Source organism: Planococcus citri, chromosome 1, assembly GCF_950023065.1.
Source record: "Planococcus citri chromosome 1, ihPlaCitr1.1, whole genome shotgun sequence".
NCBI classification, from domain to species: domain Eukaryota; kingdom Metazoa; phylum Arthropoda; class Insecta; order Hemiptera; family Pseudococcidae; genus Planococcus; species Planococcus citri.
The window spans coordinates 21,120,542-21,143,322 of NC_088677.1; the positions used below are offsets into that span (position 1 = coordinate 21,120,542).

A 22,781-nucleotide genomic window follows, 5' to 3' on the forward strand; every position below is an offset into this window, starting at 1 on the left:
TAAAAAGTGTCATTTCTGGTGAAATTTTCAAAAAGGCGCAATTTTCGCTAAATTTGTCAAACAGTCCATTGAGTAGGTAGAATTTTTTGTGTAAATTTCATCTGCTGGAGGCATTATAAAAATGCTGAAAACGATTCGGAACCGTTTTTTCTCTTTTTACAGCAATAAAAGATAAACCAGTACGGCGCATGCTCGAGCTTGGTAGGTTTAGTATTGATTTTTTTTTCCGATGGAGAGCTTACTGAGCTTGGGAAAAATGAACTTTCATCAGTTCGTGATAACACAACCCTTCGATTACATATTACAATAAATTTAAAATGACGATCGAAAAGTTTGTAATGTTATAGCACATGATGGTGAGATCCATTTATCTGCTGATTCTTATTTTCATATCTCAAATCATTTACACAAATTCCAACGATGTCGATCGCATGTAAGTAGAAGAAAATATAGCCTACATTTTATTATTGTGCTTCACACCTACAAGTACATAAATTTAGATGAAAATACTATCATCAGTCCTTGGATAATTTCCAGTGGATTATTGATTACTTACCTATTAATAAGCGCATAATTTGTATAGTGTTCCTGTTCTTTAAGTACTCTTCTTGTATGCCTACATTATTCGATAATCTATATTTTACTTACAGATTGAGCTGGACTAATAAAATTGGAGAAAAATTATGGACTTTGGGGCGAATATTGACCCAAAATACCGAACTAAAGATGGTACGTAAAATATATGAATTAATAAAATCATACGACGACGATTGTATTTTTTTATACAATATACGAGATGGAAACACGTGATTCTGAAATGGTACCTCGAATTATTCACTTACAGGATTACGGCAACGTCAATATAAGCGAATTAAATACCAAAGAGTTAATCAAAGATATGGTCACTCAAGTACAAGATATGTTGAACTTGAAGAAATTCGCATTAAAAGTAAGTTGGTATTATTTTAGAATATTCACCTCCTAAAGGACTATCAGAAAAATGGCTAACTCTTCCATAAATTTGCACAGCGAATTGTAAGTATCGCCGAAAACTGCACCAGGAATTTATCAGATACGATAACTTCGATCGAAAAAAACGCAGTTTTATTTAGAAATGCACGAAATACCACAACTTTTTCGGAGAAGGATAAAAAAGACATGACACAAAATGAGAATTTTTTCTATCGAAATGTCAGCACAGACTTCAGCAGTGTTCATGTGCCGGATGACGTACACTTCAATGGTACTTACCTAATTATTTCACTTATACGTATTTAAAGAATATCAGAGTTTTGATAGGATTAGCTCTGATCAGACCTGATCGAGTTTATCCTCCACTCCTCAGATCATTTAAAAATTGTATCCTACAGTCTTTTTTTTTTCATATCAGCGAAAAATAATAAATTTACAAACAAATTACACAAATTCAATTAAATAAATTCTTACAGGGAACGAAACGATTATTGGAATAAGATGGTCGGAAACACTGGAAAGCATATTTCAAAATAATTATCTCATAGATCCAACCTTATCGTGGCAGTATTTCGCCGGAGCGAGTGGATTCATGAGAATATTTCCAGGTACCTCATGCAACACTTGATTGGGGAATGGGAACAGTAGATCTACATTTTTGATCATTCACACCCTTTTTTTTTTATTATTATAACAGCCGTTAAATGGTCAACTGAAGACAACTCAGCTGACCTATACGATGCCCGAATGAGAGAATGGTACATAGAAGCGGCAACAGATCCGAAAGATGTAATGATACTGATCGATAATTCCGGATCGATGATGGGATTAAAGAGAGAAATCGCCAGACACACGATTAACACAATTTTGGAAACTTTGAGCCCCAATGACTTCGTGAACATTATTCATTTCAACAATGATTCTAGACCGATCGTACGCTGTTTCAATGATTCCCTTGTGCAGGTAAACCGGATAATCAAATTGAACACTGATCAGAAAACTTTTCATCGCCGATTCTAAAATAACTCATCTTCTGTTGTACTGATTTGTAGGCAAATGTACTCACAATACGTGAACTAAAACTAGGAGTGGAAAATATGATGAATGCGACGAATCTGGCAAACTTTACCAAAGCTTTACAGAGAGCATTCACTGTATTGGAAGCGGTAAGTACATAAATGAATGTAAAAATGCCTACCCTAGAACGCAGTGTATCTCAATTTTTACTCATCTTGTAATTTTTTAATAATATTTACAGCATCGTAGGGATAAATTGGCCACGATGTGTAATCAAGCCATCATGTTGATTACCGATGGAGTACCAGACAGTTATATTGAAATTTTCAAGAAATTCAATTGGAAAAATTCCACCGAGTCGCCTTTTCCTGTCAGAGTTTTCACATATTTGATTGGCAGAGATGGGGCAGACTTTAGAGAAACTAAATGGATGGCTTGCGCGAATAAAGGTAGGCACTGAACTGAGAACATGATATTATACGTAAAAGTAGGTACACATGGTTCAACTTCCAGCCGAATTACATTCAATTTCCATATTTTCAGGATATTATGTGCAGCTGAACACGATTCCAGAGGTTAAAGAACAAGTTCTTAATTATATCAATGTTTTAGCCAGACCTTTGGTGTTGACGAAACTGAGAAAGTTTGCCTGGACATCTCTATACGCTCACGAAATTGTAAGTTGATCGATGATCCACAAAATCCGAGAACAAAACCGCGAAAAAACAAACCTAGTTATCACACTTAATTTCAAGATATAGAAATCACTGATCTGATCTCAACAGATCCAATTGTTTTTTTTTACAAAGTCCGAGGCGAAATTATTTGTTCTCAGATAAGATCGAATTGAATCTGAGGAATTCCAGTATCTCATCTGATATAATCAAAGCAGAAGTCTGATCAGCTCTGATCACTTTATCCTGGTTAGATCTGATTTTATACTTGCTCAGATCAGCATATTATGCCAAGTCAGATCAGCTTAGATATGGCCAATTCTTGATTCATCATAGGTACTCAAATGATAAGATCTGACAAAATCACATGAGATTCGATGCGAAAAAATCTCCAGCTTTTTTGAATTTCTGATGAAAAATCAGAACTTTTTTACTAGGTACCTATTTGGAAAAAAAAGGAATATTCTGAATCATTTACCCAAAAACTGAAAATTGTTCAAATTTTTGACAAAAATTAAAATTTTTTGAATTTTAGGAAAAAGCCAAAACTTTTCTGAAATCTTGACAAGAATATTGAGACTTTTTAAACAAATTCTGACTGAAAATCAGGACGGTTGAAAAATCGAAACGTTTTCGAATTATTGGAAAAAATTAGGACTTATTCCAAAATGTTGGCAGAAAAATCATGACTTTTTCAAATTTCTGATGAAAATTTTGACTAATTCACTAAAATCCTTTTTTGAATCTCTCTCGCTTGAAAATCAAAATTTTTTCAAATTAGCAAACATTGTGACTTTTTTGAAATTTTAGAAAAAAACTTAGAATTTTTTGCAAACTTTGATAGAAATTAGCTGGCTCTATTTTTTTTATACTTGTGAAAAAAAATCAGGTCGATTTCAAAATCGAAACTTTTTTCGAATTTCTGTAAACAAAAATGAGGACTTTAATTCTGGCTTTAAAAAAAATAGAAATTTTTTCAAATTTCCAACAAAAATCACGATTTTTTTGATATCTTGAAAAAATTTAGAACTTTTACGAACTTTTGACAAAAACCTGGAACTTTTGTCAATTTCTGGCAAAATCAGGACTTTTTTCAAACTCTGGCTGAGAAATTGAGAGTTTTTCTTTCTGAAAAAAATCATCACTCTTTTGAAATCCTAAAAAACAATCGGGGTTTTTTTGACTCCGACAAACACCGGGGCTCTTTTTATCTGGCAAAAAATTGGGATTTTTTAAAATCTCTGATTGGAAAATGGATAGTTTTGAATTGCTGGAAAAAATCAGAACTTCTTTGAAACCCTACAGAAATCAGAATTTTCTTGACTCTAACAAAAAACCGGAGCTCTAAAACTTCGACCAAAATTATGACTTTTTTTCAATTTCTGGCAAAAAAAACTTTCGAATTTCTGAGAAAAATCAGAACTTCTTTGAAATACTAAAGAAATCAGGATTTTTCTGACTCTGACAAAAAACTGGGGCTCTTTTAAATTGCTGGTAAAAAATTCTGACTTCTTTAAAAACTCGACTAAAATTAGGACTTTTTTTCAATTTCTTTTCAAAAAATCAGAACTTCTTTGAAATTCTAAAAAAAATCAGGATTTTCTTGACTGTGACAAAAAAACCAAAGCACTTTTAAATTTCTGGCAAAAAATCCTGACTTTTTTTAAAAACTCGACTAAAATTAGGACTTTTTTTTCAATTTCTCGCAAAAAATGGGATTTTAAAAATCTCTGATTAGTAAATGGACACTTTCGAATTGCTGGAAAAAATCAGGGGTTTCTTGAAATCCTAAAGAAATCGCGATTTCCTTGACTCTGACAAAAAACCGGGGCTCGTTTAAATTTCTGGTAAAAAATCCTGACTTTAAAAACTCGACTAAAATTAGGACCGTTTCTTAATTTTTGAGAAAAATCAGAACTTCTTTGAAATCCTAAAGAAATCAGGATTTTCTTGACTCTAGAGAAAAAAGCCTGGAGCTCTTTTATACGTATTTCTGAAAAAAAAATCCTGACTTTTTTAAAAACTCGACTAAAATTGAGACGCTTTCTTAATTTTTGGCAAAAAATTGGGATTTTTTGAAATCTCTGATTAGAAAATGGACACTTTTGAATTGCTGGCAAATCCTAAAGAAATCAGGATTTTCCCATCTCCAGACAAAAAACCGGGCTCTTTAGAATTTCTGGCAAAAATTCAGACTTTCTTTAAAAACTTGACTAAAAGCAGAACTTTTTATCAATTCTTTTCTGACAAAAATTGGGATTTTTAAAATCTTGGATTGAGAAATGAACATTTTCGAATTTATGACAAAAATCAGAACTTCTTTAAAATACTAAAGAAATCAGGATTTTCTTGACTCCAAACAAAAAACCGGGCTCTTTAGAATTTCTAGCAAAAATTCTGACTTTTTTAAAAACTTGACTGTAGGACTTTTTTTCAATTTTCTGATAAAAATTGAGATTTTTTAAAATTTCTGAATAAAAAATGGACACTTTCAAATCTCTGGCAGAAATCAGAACTTGTTTGAAATCTTAAAGAAGTCAGGATTTTCTCGACTCTTGACAAAAAACCGGGGCTCTTTTGAATTTTTGGCAAAAAGATTCTGCTTTTTACATTACTTTTCCCAATGAGCCCTTTTTCTTTGTCTAATTTTCCTCTACTAACTACTAGATTTTATTCTCAAAAAATTATGATCTAATCTTGTGATGTTTTTCCTGCAACGCGTAGGACTCAAAACTGACAGACAGATATTGGGGAGAAGAACAAAATAACTTGCAGAAAAACTACACTAGAGAGTACATGGCAAGTTGGATGGAATTTTTACTGCCGCAAAATCAACTCAGACGTCTGAAACAGAGACGAAGAATGGTACGATTCTTTGCTACATAATTATGTATTTTTTTTTTTTTCTAAATCGAAATACGTACTAACGTGATTTTGCACATTCGAATAATCAACAATGATCAATTTCGCAGGAACTGGATCAAAATAAAAATTACGGATACGATAAGTACAACTTCATGGTGACCATTTCCCTTCCAGCTTATGACGGAAGAACCACCAGGGTAAGTCATTAGACAAATATTTTTCTCCATAAATTGACAAACGATTTTCACAATTTCAACAGAATTTAGGTACTTTGGTTTTTGCCAAGGTATCGACGAACGAAGATAGCATTTCATTTTTACCATAATCTATATTTTGTATAATAAATTATATGTACTCATATAGCTAAGATTCTCTTAATTTTATTGCCACAGAATATAACCGAAAATGTTTTAATTAACGAAGCGTTTTGGATTCAGAGAGTGTACGAGGTATTGCTTTACTAAACCATAAAATAGAAAAGTTGAAAGATTCCTAGAGATAGATTCGTTTTCGTAGTACTACCTGTAGGTCTACTCATTTTTTACAGTGATTACGTCTTACATTTATGAGTAATTAGTTGAATTACTCGTCGAACTGTACAAATACATAGGTATAGTGTAGTCTACCTGTACAACTACTCGACTAGCAACCTACCAAATGTACCTACCTATTTTTCTAAAAAGTCGAAGCTACATCATCGTACTGAGAAGAAGTGAACAACCCAGTGTTACGTACTGTTGTAGTTTGTAGTATGATAAAAAATGTTGAGAGTAAAGATGTAAGTATAAAATTTGATAGTTCATCCTTTTATCGAGTGTGTAGTAAGTGTACAAATGTAGGTTACTCTTAGATTACCTTCAATTGACTGTTTTGTACATAAATAGTCTTGTCTTTTAATCCTTAAGGAGTGGAAAAGTTTATAGAAATAGATTAGATATGCCAGGCATAGAATAGATACGTATAGATATTCTAAATAAGTAGATGAAAACTGTTCAGTAAAATAATAACAAACACAGAAGCACACAAACATTGGGCACATATGTACCTACTTGATCTACTCATTATTATTATTTTTTAAATTCCTCGTATGTACATAAATAATTAAACCTATCAAAAAATTTGATGCGATTTGAAGCAAAAATTTGCATACAAATTATTTTTTCTAACTTTACCATAAATTGGTGGATTTCCATTTTGATAAATAAAGATAGATTGATACGAGTACATATGTATTTGAATTAAAAATTATATTAGAGTAGTTATATGTAGTACCAAAATGTGTAGATCTGCTCATCGATCTCAGAACACTGGCAGTATTTAATTCAAACTCTTCGAATTGAATTCGCAGGTACAGGATGCTGCATTATTGGGAGTTGCAGGAACTGATATTCCAATAACAGAATTCAAAAAAATCATGAATCCTCACACAGTAAGTAGATGATCGAAAGTTAGGCTACAGCCATTGTAGTGAGAACTTCTCGCGGACCATTTGATTTTAAAAGACTGCATTTTCCATTTCAGATGGGTGTCAATAATTATGGATTCATTGTTAATAACAACGGTTACATTATAACACATCCGGATTTAAGGCCAATGGTGAGTACTATATTCATCTTATATACAGGGTTGAAGAAATCCCAAAAATCTTCTCAACTCTATTGGTCAAATAGTACATATTTTTCAAGAGAAAAATTCAATAAGTTGAAGTAATTGACGATTTATTCATTCTGTTTTCACAGTTTAGAGAAACATTGAAACCGGGCTACAGTACGGTCGATATGCTAGAAGTTGAGCTTCTAGATTCCCCTCGATCCGTAGACTCGAGAGACTTTGGAATTCAAGTATTATTATCGCCGCATGTAAATTGTTTAATTGCTTGTAACTTAGAAATTATGATTTTTTTCATTTAGTGAATACGATACTAACTATCGAGTGTTTCCCACGAAGACATGTGAAATATCTCGTACATTGTAGAACGCCAACTGATTTCTCAGATATACATATGAGGAGCTGAGAATCAAAACTCACATTTGCCAAAAAAAAAAAAAAAACTGTTTTATGGCAGATTTGGATATACCGTTTTACACTCTATAATGTGACATATTCGGTTTTTTTGGATCAAAGTCATTTTGGTGTGAAATTCACTTTCAAAACCAAGGTTTAGAATCAAAACTCACATTTGCCATTGGCAAATGTGAGTTTTGATGAAAACTTAGTTTTGTTTGCAAAATTCCATAGGGAAAAGTTTGATAACAAGCTGAATTTTGGTACACGGGGGTTTTTTGATACGCTGAACACGAATTTGGGGTGTCCAGGTGAATCCGGTGTACACTTCCCCCTTTTTTGTGGACCTTAAGCCCCCAAATTTGTTTTTATACGTTTAAGTCCGAAAATATGCAATTTTATGCAAAATTTATGTTTTTTGGGTCGCAGAATACGAATTTGACAATATTTTTTTTGTAGGGGTGGGGGATGAGGGGGTGAGGAGGGCGAAAAATTCAAAATTTGACTATAATGATGTGTGATATGTCGAAATGTATGTTTTTGAGGGTGTAGATCACGAATTTGATAATATTTTTTTCGTATGGGTCAATGGTGGGGGCTGAGGGGTGAAAATGGTTAAAAATTCAAAATTTGACTATAATGATGTGTGATATGTCGAAATGTATGTTTTCGAGGTTGTAGATCGCGAATTTGACAATATTTTTTTCGTAAGGGTTGATGGTGGGGGATGAGGGGGGTGAAAAATTCAAAATTTGACCATAATGATGTGTGATATGCCGAAATGTATGTTTTTGAGGGTGTAGATCACGAATTTGACAATATTTTTTTCGTAGGGGTGAATTGTGGGGGATGAAGGGGGTGAAAATAGTGAACAATTCAAAATTTGACTATAATGATGTTTGATATGTCGAAATGTACCAAGTATGAATAATTCAACTGAAAGTGAGTAATTTTCATCAATTTACTCGATTTTAGTTGTTATAAAGTCATTATAGAGGTTTAATTTACGTTAAAACTCCGTGTTTTGCCTACTCTGCTACATAAATAGGAATAGAACAAATTGTTGCACGTAGATGCACGGGAAATCCCAGGGGCTAGTACTAAAGATAGTGTATTTCAAGCTGTCATTTGCCATTTTTGCCCCCGAATGCACTGGCGACCACAACAGTCAATTATAGTGAAAAATCATGGTGAATTTTGTTTAAATGTTACAAATTTTTTCTTCCAGGGACTTTGACGGCTCTCTAATAGAAAATTCTCCATCCCCCACCCTTCACCTTTTCTACAACCTCGAAAACATACATTTTGACATATCACACATCATTATGGTCAAATTTTGAATTTTTCACCCCCTTCATCCCCCACCATTAACCCCTACGAAAAAAATATTGTCAAATTCGTGATCTACAACCTCGAAAACATACATTTCGACATATCACACCTCATATTATAGTCAAATTTTGAAATTTTAACAATTTTCACCCCTCAGCCCCCACCATTGACCCCTACGAAAAAAATATTGTCAAATTCGTGATCTACACCCTCAAAAATATACATTTCGACATATCACACATCATTATAGTCAAATTTTGAATTTTTAACCATTTTCACCCCTCAGCCCCCACCATTGACCCATACGAAAAAAATATTATCAAATTCGTGATCTACACCCTCAAAAACATACATTTCGACATATCACACATCATTATAGTCAAATTTTGAATTTTTCGCCCCCCTCACCCCCTCATCCCCCACCCCTACAAAAAAATATTGTCAAATTCGTATTCTGCGACCCAAAAAACATAAATTTTGCATAAAATTGCATATTTTCGGACTTAAACGCATAAAAACAAATTTGGGGGCTTAAGGTCCACAAAAAAGGGGGAAGCGTACACCGGATTCACCTGGACACTCCAAATTCGTGTTCAGCGTATCAAAAACCCCTCGAGTACCAAAATTCAGCTTGTTATCAAACTTTTCCCCATCGTCGTAATTAAAACAGTGAAAAAAAATTTGATCGCAAATCTTGGAGTCAAAACTCACATTTGCCATTCTTTGTCTGGATATTAAAGCAGAAGGGAGCTAGGTGAAAATCAGCCAACACACGGAATCGTGTGCTAGTAGCGCTATCTAATGATTCATTTTGGTATTATAAGTTTTTTCAACTGGCAACACTACTAACTCAGTTTTTCGCGTTTTTCTCAAAATCGTTTATGGTGGCAAATGTGAGTTTTGATTCTCAGCTCCTCATATTAGGAATTAGGAGTTGATTAACAGCGCCATCAGATGCGGCCATCGGAGGCGTAAATTGAATCCCTGGTCTGTATTGAACGAAAAATGAATGAATAGGTGCACGAAATTTTCACCACGTTTTTTATTCACTTTATGCAGTCTGAGCTTTGAAAAATCTTCTTTGATCGAATACGTATCAACTTTGTTTCGGACATTCTCTGAGGAAATTTACGCCTCTGGTTGCCAAATTACGAGTATCTGATTCGCACATCACAATTAGTGCATTTCAGTCGCAAATAGAAATTTACTACATTTTGACACTACTTATACATATATTCATTATTATTCATTCTCATTCGATTCATTCATTCATTGATTCATTCTTTCTTTGACAAAATTGATTCATTTAGGATTAGTATAGTCATAGGTACACATTCAAGCATTAGTTGTACATTAGCTCACTGTATAAGTAGGTCTTTGGCAGGGCTGACGAGATCATAGATTTAAAAGGATTTTGGCATTTGGGTGATTTTTGAAAAGATTTCAATCTGGCGACTGTAGATAAAGATCAAAATATGGGGCCTTGAATCTAGATTTTGGGATTCATGACTAATAGTCCGGCATATAAGAATAGGAGCAATTGCACCCCCTCCCCCGCCGATCCTCCGGGACAACTTTTTTCTTAAAGGGGACATCCTAAGGAACATTTTAAAGCAAACTCGCACAAAAAAAAGTTGGCCTTACTTACAAAATGGCGGTCATTTTGATTGACAGCTAGGTTAGCCGAAATCGCAAATTTTGCGTTTCAACATAAGACTTGCACGAAATTTTTCAAACTTTACAAAGGTAGATCGACAGATCATGCACAAATTTATCACCTGTCAAAATTTCAAGTGCTAAAGTGCGTTTTTCGATTTTTGGTGAATTTTTGAAAATCGAATTTAGGCCAAAAATGAGGGGAAAAATCAAAATTTTACCAAATTGACCAAGAAAGCTGAAATTTGGGATATACCCTATTCTCGACATGCCAAATCGATTGGAAACGGTTTCAACCTGTTTTGAGCAGTTCTGGAGCCTCCAGCAGATTTTTGAAATTTTAAATTTTCACAAAATTTCATTAAATGAAGATGGAAAGCTGAAATTTACTCTACACTCCAATTTTAACACCCTCTGAAGACGACTTCAGGTGGGTTCAAGTCATTTTAGAGCCTCCAACGACATTTTTGAAAATTACTGGAGCCTCCAGTAGATTTTTGAAACTTGAAATTTCCTCAAAATTCCATCAAATGGAGATGGAGAGTCGAAACTCATTCTGCAAATTAATTTTAACACCCTCTGAAGACGACTTCAGGTGGGTTCAAGTCATTTTAGAGCCTCCAGCGACTTCTTTGAAAATTACTGGAGCCTCCAGTAGATTTTTGAAACTTGAAATTTCCCCAACATCAATTGAATCGGTGAGAACAGAAAGGGACCAAGTCACATTTTCGGAAAAACAATTTTTCACGGATATGAGGGTTTCAAAGTACGGCGGATCGACTGGTGATGTCAGATTTCCGCAAAACTGCCGGGAAAGTGGTATTAGGGTTCAGAAAAGGGGCGGATTCGCATTGATGACTTTTTTGTTAAATTGTTTGAATTCCTTGAAAAATAACTAACATTTTCGAGAAGACCAATTCTTTAAATTCAAGTTCATCTCTGTACTGAAAAAGACGAAAAAATTCACAACTTCGGCAAAAAGTTTTGTACCTCGGGGGTTTTTGGTCAATTTAAGCGAGATAGCAGTTCAAGTGATGTACTTAGATGTAGAATCAAACCCCATTCGGCTCGAGCAATTTCGAGAGAAATTTTGGAGATTTGAGTGCAGAAAGGGTCCATGTCCCATTTGTTTAGGCAGCAACAGCGCCGGCGCACATGAATATTTTTTTTTTCTAAACAGTGCTAAAAACTGTGTCTTAGGGTCCTCTTTCAGTGACCATAAGCATGTTTTATAAAAATTTGTGATTTTCGAATAAATCAGTTTTTTGTTATTCCTGAAAAATGCGAAAATGAACTTGGCCCCTTTCTGTTCTCACCGATTCAATTTATCAAATGGAGTTGGCAATCTGAAATTTATGTACTTCGCAGGCTACACCATGGTGGTTTCAGATGGTTCTGAAGCTTCCAGCTACTTTTATGGAATTTCAATTTTCCAAAAAAAAAACGCCATACAACCTTTCGAAAAGTCGCTGGAGGCTCCAAAACGACTTGAAATCCACCAGCAGTCAACTTCGTAGCTTATTGAAATTAGTTTGCAGCATGAATTTTGATTCTCCATCTCCATTTGATGAAATTTTGGGGAAATTTCAAGTTTCAAAATTCTACTGGAGGCTCCAGTAATTTGTTTTAAAAAACTTTATTAACGGGTATTAGGCCGGATTACAAAAATAAATTTGGTATACTCCTGGAGTATACAAAATAACTTGTGGATGTGGAAAAAACTATGTTGGGCAAACTGGAAGACAGATAAAAACAAGGATAAAGGAACATTAAAGTGACACAAGACATGCAAGGGTGAAGAAGTCAGCTGTGGCTGAACATTCAGCAGAATGCCAAAAGACAGTGGACTTCACCAAAGCCAAAGTATTGTCAAGAGAAACAAGGTGGACTGGCAGAATGGTGAGAGAAAGCATCGAAATCTACAAGCATGGCAACAATTTCAACAGAGAAGATGGTTTCACCCTACCAAGAGCATGGAAGCCTATACTCCAAAAAAGACAAATCTCAAAAAGCCACCAGGCTGAAAATTGGGAAGAAAACCTCAATCAAGGACACACCCAGGAAATGGGACAAATACAGGACCACACCCCAGACTCTCACCCAGTGGACCACACCCAACACAATGAGGGAAGAAGCCACACCCTTGTGACAGGCCACACCCTTAGTGCTGGGACCAATCAGGAGAGAGACCACACCCAACTTGGACCTATAACTAGATCTCAATCAAGAAGGAACCCTCAGTGGTGAACACTGCTCTGAAGAAGCTAGATGTAATTCTTGCGAAATATTAGCAAGTTTTATTTTTGTAATCCGGCCTAATACCCGTTAATAAAGTTTTTTAAAACAAACAATGAGTGGCCGTATTAGTTTCAAAAGCTCCAGTAATTTTCAAAAATGTCGTAGAAGGCTCTAAAATAACTTGAACCTACCTGAAGTCGTCTTCAGCGGGGTGTTAAAATTGGAGTGTAGAGTAAATTTCAGCTTTCCATCTCCATTTAATAATTTCAAAAATCTGCTAGAGGCTTCAGGAATTTTCACAAAGTCGCTGGAAATCTCCAAAACGACTTTTAAATCCACCTGCAGTACTTCGTAGCATATTGAAGTTAGTTTTTAGAATAAATTTCAGCTTTACAATTCCAATTTGATGGAATTTTGAGTTTCAAAAATCTGCTGGAGGCTCCAGAACTGCTCAAAATGGGTTGAAACCGTTTCCAATCGATTTGGCATGTCGAGAATAGGGTATATCCCAAATTTCAGCTTTCTTGGTCAATTTGGTAAAATTTTGATTTTCTCCCTCATTTTTGGCCTAAATTCGATTTTCAAAAATTCACCAAAAATCGGGAGGATTTCGGACAGCCGCGGTCTCTAGCAACACCAAGGTGAGGAGGGGGCGGGATCAGCAAATAGAGGTACGCGTTAGTTAGAATTTTAGGTTGAATACGTCATACGTGTACAAAGAATATACTTAGGCAATGCTTCTTTATAGGTTTTACTTCAATAGTTAGACATTCAATCGATGATAACGTTGGCAAAAATGTACATATGTACATGTATCTAAGATGAAATTAGAATAATTTTGGCATGAAATTTATCATGAAAATATAACTTAGTTGTTTTTCAGGATGAAGAAATATATTCGTTGAGTAATCTATCCCTACTTCGGGATTACATCATCAATCAAACCGATTACACCAATTATTACCCAGTGAAGTTTCACTACGATAACATGGTAAGATAATTGTTTGGTTTTTTTCTTTTTTTTTTTTTTTTTTTTTTTAAGACGCAATGAATTTAGACGAAGAAAATTGCCGAGTAAAATGTAAAATAATAGAAAGTTTTGCTACGCGCATGCGTCAAAGTAAAGCAACACCTACTGCGCATGCGCCAAAAGCCAAAACAATCCACACCATGATACCTACTGTTGTTCTTTAGATAGAAAATTTAGGTGACTATAGTCTTATGCAAGATGGATTTATTTGATGAAAATATAATTTTCACACATATTAAAATGCAGAACTCAAATTTTTTCAACATAACAATTTCCGGTTCGGAGGACCAAAGAATTGAAATATCCGGCTCGGAGGATCAAAAAAAAGTTGAACTACGAATCGATTGCGACCTTTGTAAATGCAATCTGAAATTGCCCCGGAAGAAGTTGTAATCAATTTCAAATGATAAAAACTTATTTTGTCATAATGTTATGGTCTTCTAGAAAAACATTTATTCGATTCAACTCCAACCTGTAGTTCTCTTCTGGTGCAATTGTTGATTATAACGATGCTTTTTATAGAGGTTTCAAATCACTGGAGAAAAATTACATGTTTTGGATGACAGCGTAACTTCGCATGAGCTCAAAATGAAACACCTCACTACTCGTATTTGTTCAGCGAATGCGCAAAAACTTGACACGTTATTGTTATTATATGTACCTCTATATTATGTTCACAGAGAAGAGCATCGACAGGTGTAAGATATTACAGCGTGAAAAAAATCGAAGAAACTCCATTCACAATGGTGTTGGCAGTGATGAAACCACCTTGTAAAGGTCACACCACTTGCCCAGGGGTAAGAATCTTGGCACCTAAAGAGACGCCCTCGGACGGTAATTAATGATTAAATCAATTATACAATCTACGTACATAATGAATTGACTGTAGCATAATCAAATTCTCGCCTTATACAGCTGCCATAGCAGAAATATTCTCTGGTAACTGGACTATTCACCCAGAATGGTAATCATTTCTCACCGCGTAAATCCATTAGAATATTTGTTGCTCGATTTAGTAATCCAATCAATTTGTTGTATGTAGGTTGTATTGTAAATACAATTACAAAAACGATTTCTACCTTAAATGGGCTGATGGATTCTCAGACAAGAAAAGCGAGCTGATTCATTTCCTCAAAAAAATGAAAATCGATGATTTGAACTTCTCCAAAAATCGATATAAAAACTTCATGGAACAATGTAAGTTGTGAGCGCGTTCCCAACTTCATAATCAAAATAATATAGCCTATGCCACTATTTTCATTTCACAAAAATTTTTTTTCTCTTCTAATTTTTAGCCAAACAAAAAAAGGGAAAATTATCTGTTCATTCTCATTACTGTAAGCACTTTAAAATAACTCGAGCATTACCGTATCGATTTTTATCCAACACTAATTCGATCATTCTAAATTACAGGCGATGAAGAGCTTATATACAATGTGATTTACGATGCTAATATAACGAAGAACTATTTTCCGCGTCCTAAAAAAGCGGTGACCGCACTGACTGACTTAAATATTAGGTAAGTTTTCAATCAGAAAAATGATCCAAGTAATTCGATATCTATGTATCTAATGAGTAATAATTGCTAACATTTTACCCATTTTACATTTGTTCGATGCTGGAAATCACACAGCTTAGCAAATGTGTTCATTTCAACCCATAGTGGTTTAACTAGATGGCAAGATTTCAACAATACGAATGGATTGTAAGTTGTAAAATATTTTTAAAGCGATGAACTTCTCAACATAATATCATCTTATACATATGTGTCTGTAAGACTGTGATTATAATTTCAGATCTTTTGGAACCGTTTACAATCGTTCGATCGATGAAGTTTGGTATAAGAGGGCCGTGGAGCAGCATTATTTTGACGACGAAAGTTTCGTGTTTTCGATTCCTTTCAAAGATGGTAAGATTTAATCCATCCATTTATATTCTGCCTGCCTGCCTGGCCTCCTAGGGGTCATTGACCCGTCTTTCTGGCTGCCCCAGGTCGCTTGTCTGCTTGTTTGAGACCTTGTAAGGTCACTGACTCTGTCGTATGTCTGGCTTATCAAGGTCGACTGCGTATCTGCCCTTTTGAGGTCTTTGACCCAGGCCATCTGTCAGACTTTCCAAGGTTGTCTGCCAGCATGTCTGGCTTTCCAATGTCGTCCATCTGCCTGTCTGACTTCCCAAAGTTTATCAGTGTGCCTGTCTGATTTCCTAAGGTTATTGACCCATATGTCTGGCTTCTCATGGTCGTTTGTCTGTCTACTCTTTTACGAGTGTATGTATAGCGAAGAATGGCAAAAAATTACATAAGTATTAAAAACTTGTTCCCAATTTTAAAAAGTAGTACTATTTTCAATTCTACAACTTTATGGCCGAAAAATAAAACATTTTGGCAAATTTTGCCAACAAAATGAAAATTTTAGCAATTTCTGGTAAAATGGCGCCAATTTATACCGAAAAATGAAACTTGGACAATTTTGAAAAAAGGGAAGGCTTTCGAATAATTTTCAGAAAGAAGTGAGACTTTCTGGCAATTTCATGAAAAAGCAGGACGTATTGGTAGCTAGTCGATGTCAAAAAAGTTATACCTACTTTTTGTTAATTTCTGTCAAAAAAATAACGATTTTTGTGTACAATTTTTGGAAAAAAGTGTAAGTAATTTTTTACAAAAAAAAACCACATTTTAATTTAGCGATTTTTCTAAAATAAAAAAATTTTTCGTTTATGTAAAATCGAGAATTTTTGAAATGTTTTGGAAAAAAGCAAAACTTTAAGGAGCAGAACTTTCATCATCTGTCAAAATTTCAAGTGCTTGAGTGCCTTTTTCGATTTTTGGAGAATTTTTGAAAATCAAATTCAGGTCAAAAATGAGGGAAAAATCAAAATATTACCAAATTGACCAAAAAAGCTGAAATTTGGGATATACCTCATTTTTGACATGCCAAATCGATTGGAAACAATTTCAAACCGTTTTCAGCAGTTCTGGAGCCTCCAGAAGATTTTTTAAACTCGAAATTCCCACAAAATTGTATCAAATGGAGTTGGAAACCCGAAATTCATTCTGCACTCCAATTTTAAAACCCTCTGAAGACGACTTCAGATGGGTTCAAGTCATTTTGGAGCCTCCAGCAACTTTTTGAAAATAACTGGAATCTGCACCAGATTTTTGAAACTTGAATCTCCCACAACATTTTATCAAATGGAGTTAGCAAGCCTAAATTCACTTCGCAAACTAATTTCAGTACGACATAAAGTCGACTGCATGGTGGTTTCAAATGGTTTTGAAGCTTCCAGCTACCTTTTGGAAATATCAATTTTCCAAAAAAAAAGCCATACAACCTTTCAAAAAGTTGCTGGAGGCTCCAAAATGACTTGAAATCCACCTACAGTCGACTTCGTAGTGTATTGAAATTAGGTAGTTTTCAGAATGAATTTCGGCTTTTCATTTCCATTTGATGAAATTCAAGTTTAAAAATCTACTGGAGGCTCCAGTAATTTTCAAAAAGTCGCTGGAGGCTTCAAAACGACTCAAAATCTACCTGCAGCTTTAACTTCGTAGCGTATTGAAGTTAAGTTTGCAGAATGAATTTCGGCTTTCCTTCTCCATTTGATGAAGTTTTGGGAAATTCCAAGTTTCAAAAATCTACTGGAGGCTCCAGTAATTTTCACAAAGTATAGCTGGAGGCTCCAAAAGACATTGAGTGCAGAGTTAATTTCGGCTTTCCAACTCAATTTTATGGAATTTTGTGGGAATATGGAGTTTCAAAAATCTGCTGGAGGCTCCAGTAATTTTCAAAAAGTCGCTGGAGGCTCCAGAACAGTTCAAAACGGTTTGAAACAGTTTCCAATCGATTTGGCATGTTGAAAATAGGGTATATCTCAAATTCCAGTTTTCTTGGTCAATTTGGTAGAATTTTGATTTTTTCCCTCATTTTTGGCCTAAATGATTTTCAAAAATTCACCAAAAATCGAAAAAGGCACTTTAGCCCTTGAAATTTTGACAGATGATAAACTTTTGTCTGATCTTTCGATCTACCTTCGTACAGTTTGAAAATTTTCGTGCATGTCCTATGATAAAACGCAAAATGGCTGCTATTTTGTAAGTGGGCCACTTTTTTTTTGAGGACAAGGGCTAGAAATGTACCTTAAGACTCCCCTTTTAAATAAAAAGTTGTCTCGGAGGATCGAAGGGGGGGCAATAGATTCTTATGCGGGCTCCCAGACGAACTTAAAAAAAACGGAACTTTTGAATAATTTTGGAAGAAAATTTGAGACTTCGGAAGTTTTTTCAAAAAAGGAACACTTTATAGCAATTTTTTAGCAAGAAATGAGACTTATTGGCAATTTTGACAAAGGGAAAGATTTTTTGCAATTTTTTTACTTTCTCAAATCATTTACTTCTTGATATTATTTTTCAAAAAAATTTTCTTCAGAGCATCTACGAAACCTTTCGAATGTACATGGCAGATGCCAGTCTTCCAGTCAATCTTAGAAAGATTCGAGAAAATTTCGCTGCACTTGCAAAATCTCCACTGTAAAAACCCAATTGTCAATATTCTAGAATTTGAGCACACTCAATCTCCATAAATTGTTAATCAAATTGGTAAAATGAGACATCGAGACATTTCAACGTTAAAATATTAATATTCGCAGACGAAGAACAAACCGGACTCGTGACAGCCAGTCACGCGATTTTCGTCAAAGACCGAAAACGACCAAAGTCTGAAGCCTACGAAGCTCCAGTGGCTGTAGTGGGCTACCAATTTGAGCACGCAGGATTGGAAACATTCATCAGGAACATCGTGCAGAATGTAAATAAAAATACCAATACATAAATGTACCTAAATACGTAAATCCGCATAATAATTGGTATAAAATATGGGATTATTTCACACAGGGGTACGAAAACACAGACTACGATTCGTCTGAAAGAATAAACTACGTTGTACTGGATAACAATGGGTACATCGTAGCATCCAGTAAAGATGGCGTAGCTGGACAATTCTTTGGAAATCTACAATCGCTAATGATGAAACAGCTGAAGGAATGCAACGTATATAAACAAATTATAATTTACGATTACCAAGGAGTCTGCTTTCAGGATTATCACGATTTACCCAATAGTGCAATTTCCATTCTAGTCAATGTAAGTAATGTATAATATTCCTTAAAAACTATTATTAACGATGAGGGAACTTTTCAAACTGGTGATCTTCGATCATTACGAAACCAAGTTAGTTCAACAGAGCATGTCTTCGAACCCCCTGAAACCAAAATTTCATGAGCTGAAGTTAGTTTTCAGCCCTTCTAGAGTGATTCAATTTTTTTCTTTTTTAATTTTTTACATTTTCAAAAATTCACCAAAAATAAAATTTTAAAAGTCAACTTTAGGATTTGAAATTTTGTTTACAGGGGGTTTCAAACATGATTTTCCGATCTAGCTTGATTTTGTTCAGATTAGAGAACGTCATTTCAAAAAAATTCCTCAAGTATAAAGTTCATTCTTCTCAACGATATTCATATTGGCTTTTTTCAGCCTTTCAAACAAGTGAATAAATTCATAACGTGGACGATTTACACTCTACTATGGGGCGTTGTGAAAATAAATCTAGAACTGATATCATACGTTGTATGGTTATCATTCCAATGTACAGCCGATACTCCTGTGATAAGAGATAGTCCATACATGAACTTGGAAGAGGTTCCTGTAATGGAAGAAAGTGAGTAGTTTTCTAAGTATTTTGTCGCAGTCATTTCAGATGGGTATATCGTATCGTTATTCTTGCAAAGTTTTCAACAAGCTATTTCCATTGAGAGCCAACCAAAAAAAAAGGGGGGAACATACAGATTGAAACTGTTACATTCTAAAGCAATTCTAACACTTTTTTTTCTTGATAGGGTTAGATTCCGAATTGCTTGAAACGTTTGAAACTTTCAACATCACCGAAGAAAGCAATGATGGTCCAAAATACGTTCAAGTCAGGCATCTTGTAAAAATAAACCGAACTAGACCAAAAACCTGTGATAGAAAAATCGTACTGTACTCTTTGGAACCGTTATCCAAATGGGATAACAAGTCATCTGGCTGTGCTGAAGTTATAAGGTAGGTAGAGTCAAGTCAACCATCACCAGTTACCAAAAAAATAGGTACAATTGAAATTCCAAAAATTCTACAGTCTTGGAGAATTCTCATTTTACTCTGTTTACGACTTTCAGCTCCATAAAACCAATACCTCATACGAATTTGATATTCGTACTGTTGAAAAATGACTTCGTAGAGAAAAAAATAGATTACGAATATTTCACCACTAACCCGCTCAAGGTGAAGCCGAAATACTACAATTATTCTTCGGTATGTCAGAAAATCACCGGCATATTGTCTCGTCGTAGACCCTCTTCTTGTTGTAAACATCATAAAAACGTAAGCACACGAATCCATTTCATTTGCTCTCGAACAACAAATTGAAAAAAAAAATACCCACTCAAATTCTTAACCCGATTATGTATTTCCAGGAGAGCGAAATCAAACTATGTGGTTCAGGGAACATGTTAAAAATAGGCATCGGTTACATGGCGATACTTTTACTATCAATTCTTCGAACGATCCTGAGATGAAAGTAATCCTGATGAATTCGCGGGTATGCGCCATCTTCCATTACATATACCAATCAAAACGTTCACCAGAGGTAATAAAACTCAAAGAACCAAGACGAAGGAAAGTACAAAGAAAATCACAACGACCAATTGGAGGAAAAACCAGATGACTTTAACTTATTGTATTCGTTTCATTGTTTATAACTTTTTCATTACACATTTCAAGTACCTACCTAAATATTTTACTTAATTTATTTTGTTCCCATTGTTTTTATTCGTTTGTTAATTTTTCTTTCATTAATGGTAGCTTGGTATTAAAGCTAGAAAGTATCTACCTACATACATGCATACAAGCTACGAGTATGTTCAAAAGACGAATACTTATGACAGGAATGTCCTTTTATACTTTTTATACTTGGAAGGCTTTTTCCAAACACTGGATCAACCAATTTCTTCTGTCTGCCATCTGTTTTTTTGTTGTTTTTTTTTATGTAAATAGATAGGTATGTAGATACCTTTACCTACTGAAATATTATTTGAAAATTTACTACCTATGTATTTTTGTTTTTTGTTTTTTTAAATAAACAAAAACAATTCGATGACTTGCTGCTGTTGTATATTGAATGAAATAAATTTTTATCTTTTGCAAAACTTATTCTCAAGTAGGTACATGTGTAAACACTGCACAGCCATCTTCATACTACTTTCAAAGTTTGTAAAATCATGTTATGATTTGTAACTGGAGACTGCTTCTTAAAATTTGCATCCAATAGATTTAATTTTTGTACTAAATATTTCAGTATACCTCGAAGTGGCATTATTGAGAGGTGGAGTGCCACTGATGACGAATGTAATTGGAATAATAGTCAGGGTGCCCAACCTGAAAGAAATGTACGAGGGGGATTGAAATTGGGGACCGGGCCCAAAAGTTACTTTATGTAGTACTCTTTCCAGAAATGCCACTCTGGCAATTCGCAGGTGGGGCTTTTAAGCTCAGCAAAAGCTCAAAGTTCACAATTTTTATGAACTTTCAACTTGGAAAGTTTTATGGCTGAAACCGGGGGATTCTTATAGGATTTTTCACGCTGAATCCAAATATGCCGGTCTGATGACCCCCTAAGTGTTCCCAAAGGGGTGCCAGACTGGGTTAAAGGGGTAAAAATCGCAAAAAATGCTGTAGTTTTTCAATAAATTTTCGTAACAATCAAATAGATGAAAAAAGGTGACGAATTCTTGAAAAATTTTTCGCGCTGAATCCAAATATGCCAGTCTGCTAACCCCTAAGTGCCTCTAAAGGGGTGCCAGACTACTTTAAAGGGGTGAAAGAGGCAAAATATTGAGTAAACCCATATTTCAATGGTAAAATGTTTTTTGATCTTTAAAAAAATTGTTGATATTGAATTGGACCACTCCCTCCCAACTCTCAAGGTAAGTTACCTCTGGAGAGAAAATAATCCCCTATTTTCCATTTTTTATAATTTTCGAAAAACTTGAGCTACGGCGGGGCCTCTCAATTTTCAAAAATTTTCAAAAATCCATTTTCAAAGCAACATTTCCAAAATTCAGAAATTTAAGTTCCAACACTTAAAAAGTCTCATTTGAGTAAAATGAACTCTCATGAGGATAATAACACCATCCCTATAGAAAACCAAGTCGGTCCTATAGAATAGCTGAAATTCGTATTTTACATACATTAAATTTTAGCCATTTTAAGGGATTGGCTAGGTTTTCAATGGAAGGGGCTAAAATCGTCATGAGAGTTTATTCTACTCTAAAGGGACTTTTTAGAGATAACAGAACATTAAAATATTAAAATTATACAGTGAATTGTATTTCAGAAAAATTTTGAAAATGCAGCCCTAGTTTTTTGAAAATTACAAAAAATGAAAAATAGGGAATTATTTTCTGACCAGATGTCACCACTTCGAGAGTTGGGAGGGAGGAAAATCCCAACATCGAAAATAAGGACCACCCTACTACAAAGGCACGACGTTTTTTTAAATGTTATTCAGATAGGTATTCGATTTTCCCCTAGAATTATTGGTTTTTATGAGGAAAAAATGAATACATATTTCAAAAGGGTGCCTTGGGGATGCACCATGTATGCAGATTGCAGGGCAGGAAGTGGTATGTTTGAGCACCTCAACGGCATCCTAGAAGCAACGCCTGATGGACTTATCAATCCTGAAGATGACTTCATTGTGGAAATAAAATGTCCATTTATTCCATCAGGCATCAAGACGCTCAGGACTTACTGCACGGAAACTACGTCATCACTTGTGATACAGCAAAATGCAAAAAGAAGTACGTAGTTGACACGTCACACAAGTACGTATTACCACCAGATGCAAGGGCAACTGCAGTTCACAAAACGTTAGTTATGTTATTTTAAAATAATAAACGCT

General features: G+C 34.7%; 1 protein-coding gene across 3 annotated transcripts; it reads left to right on the plus strand.

Annotated features, from left to right (window-relative positions):
* Positions 1 to 200: 200 nt before the first annotated feature.
* LOC135849807 (voltage-dependent calcium channel subunit alpha-2/delta-3-like) lies at positions 201 to 21,027 on the plus strand. Of its 3 annotated transcripts, none has more exons than XM_065370406.1 (29): positions 201 to 433; positions 651 to 729; positions 845 to 949; positions 1,030 to 1,243; positions 1,449 to 1,580; positions 1,670 to 1,935; positions 2,025 to 2,138; positions 2,231 to 2,438; positions 2,533 to 2,666; positions 5,388 to 5,528; positions 5,636 to 5,725; positions 5,921 to 5,977; positions 6,877 to 6,957; positions 7,050 to 7,124; positions 7,268 to 7,387; positions 13,642 to 13,749; positions 14,469 to 14,622; positions 14,704 to 14,752; positions 14,831 to 14,985; positions 15,084 to 15,125; positions 15,202 to 15,307; positions 15,422 to 15,493; positions 15,585 to 15,697; positions 18,436 to 18,593; positions 18,680 to 18,928; positions 19,319 to 19,502; positions 19,681 to 19,885; positions 19,999 to 20,203; positions 20,296 to 21,027. In XM_065370406.1, the coding sequence occupies exons 1-29, from the start codon at positions 351 to 353 to the stop codon at positions 20,395 to 20,397; spliced, it is 3,801 nt and encodes a 1,266-aa protein (XP_065226478.1). In that variant the 5' UTR covers positions 201 to 350; the 3' UTR covers positions 20,398 to 21,027. The 3 variants fall into 3 exon arrangements, with proteins under 3 accessions (XP_065226478.1, XP_065226479.1, XP_065226481.1); XM_065370407.1 differs by having other exon boundaries at positions 7,268 to 7,369; XM_065370409.1 differs by lacking the exon at positions 5,921 to 5,977 and having other exon boundaries at positions 202 to 433.
* Positions 21,028 to 22,781: the final 1,754 nt, after the last annotated feature.

Excerpts from the sequence above, each read along its gene's own strand:
- LOC135849807 (XM_065370406.1), top strand. The coding sequence starts at position 351 with ATGATGGTGAGATCCATTTATCTGCTGATTCTTATTTTCATATCTCAA. Across the intron at positions 434-650 it reads TCCAACGATGTCGATCGCAT|ATTGAGCTGGACTAATAAAA; the intron begins GTAAGTAGAAGA and ends TTTTACTTACAG. Across the intron at positions 5,978-6,876 it reads GGATTCAGAGAGTGTACGAG|GTACAGGATGCTGCATTATT; the intron begins GTATTGCTTTAC and ends TTGAATTCGCAG.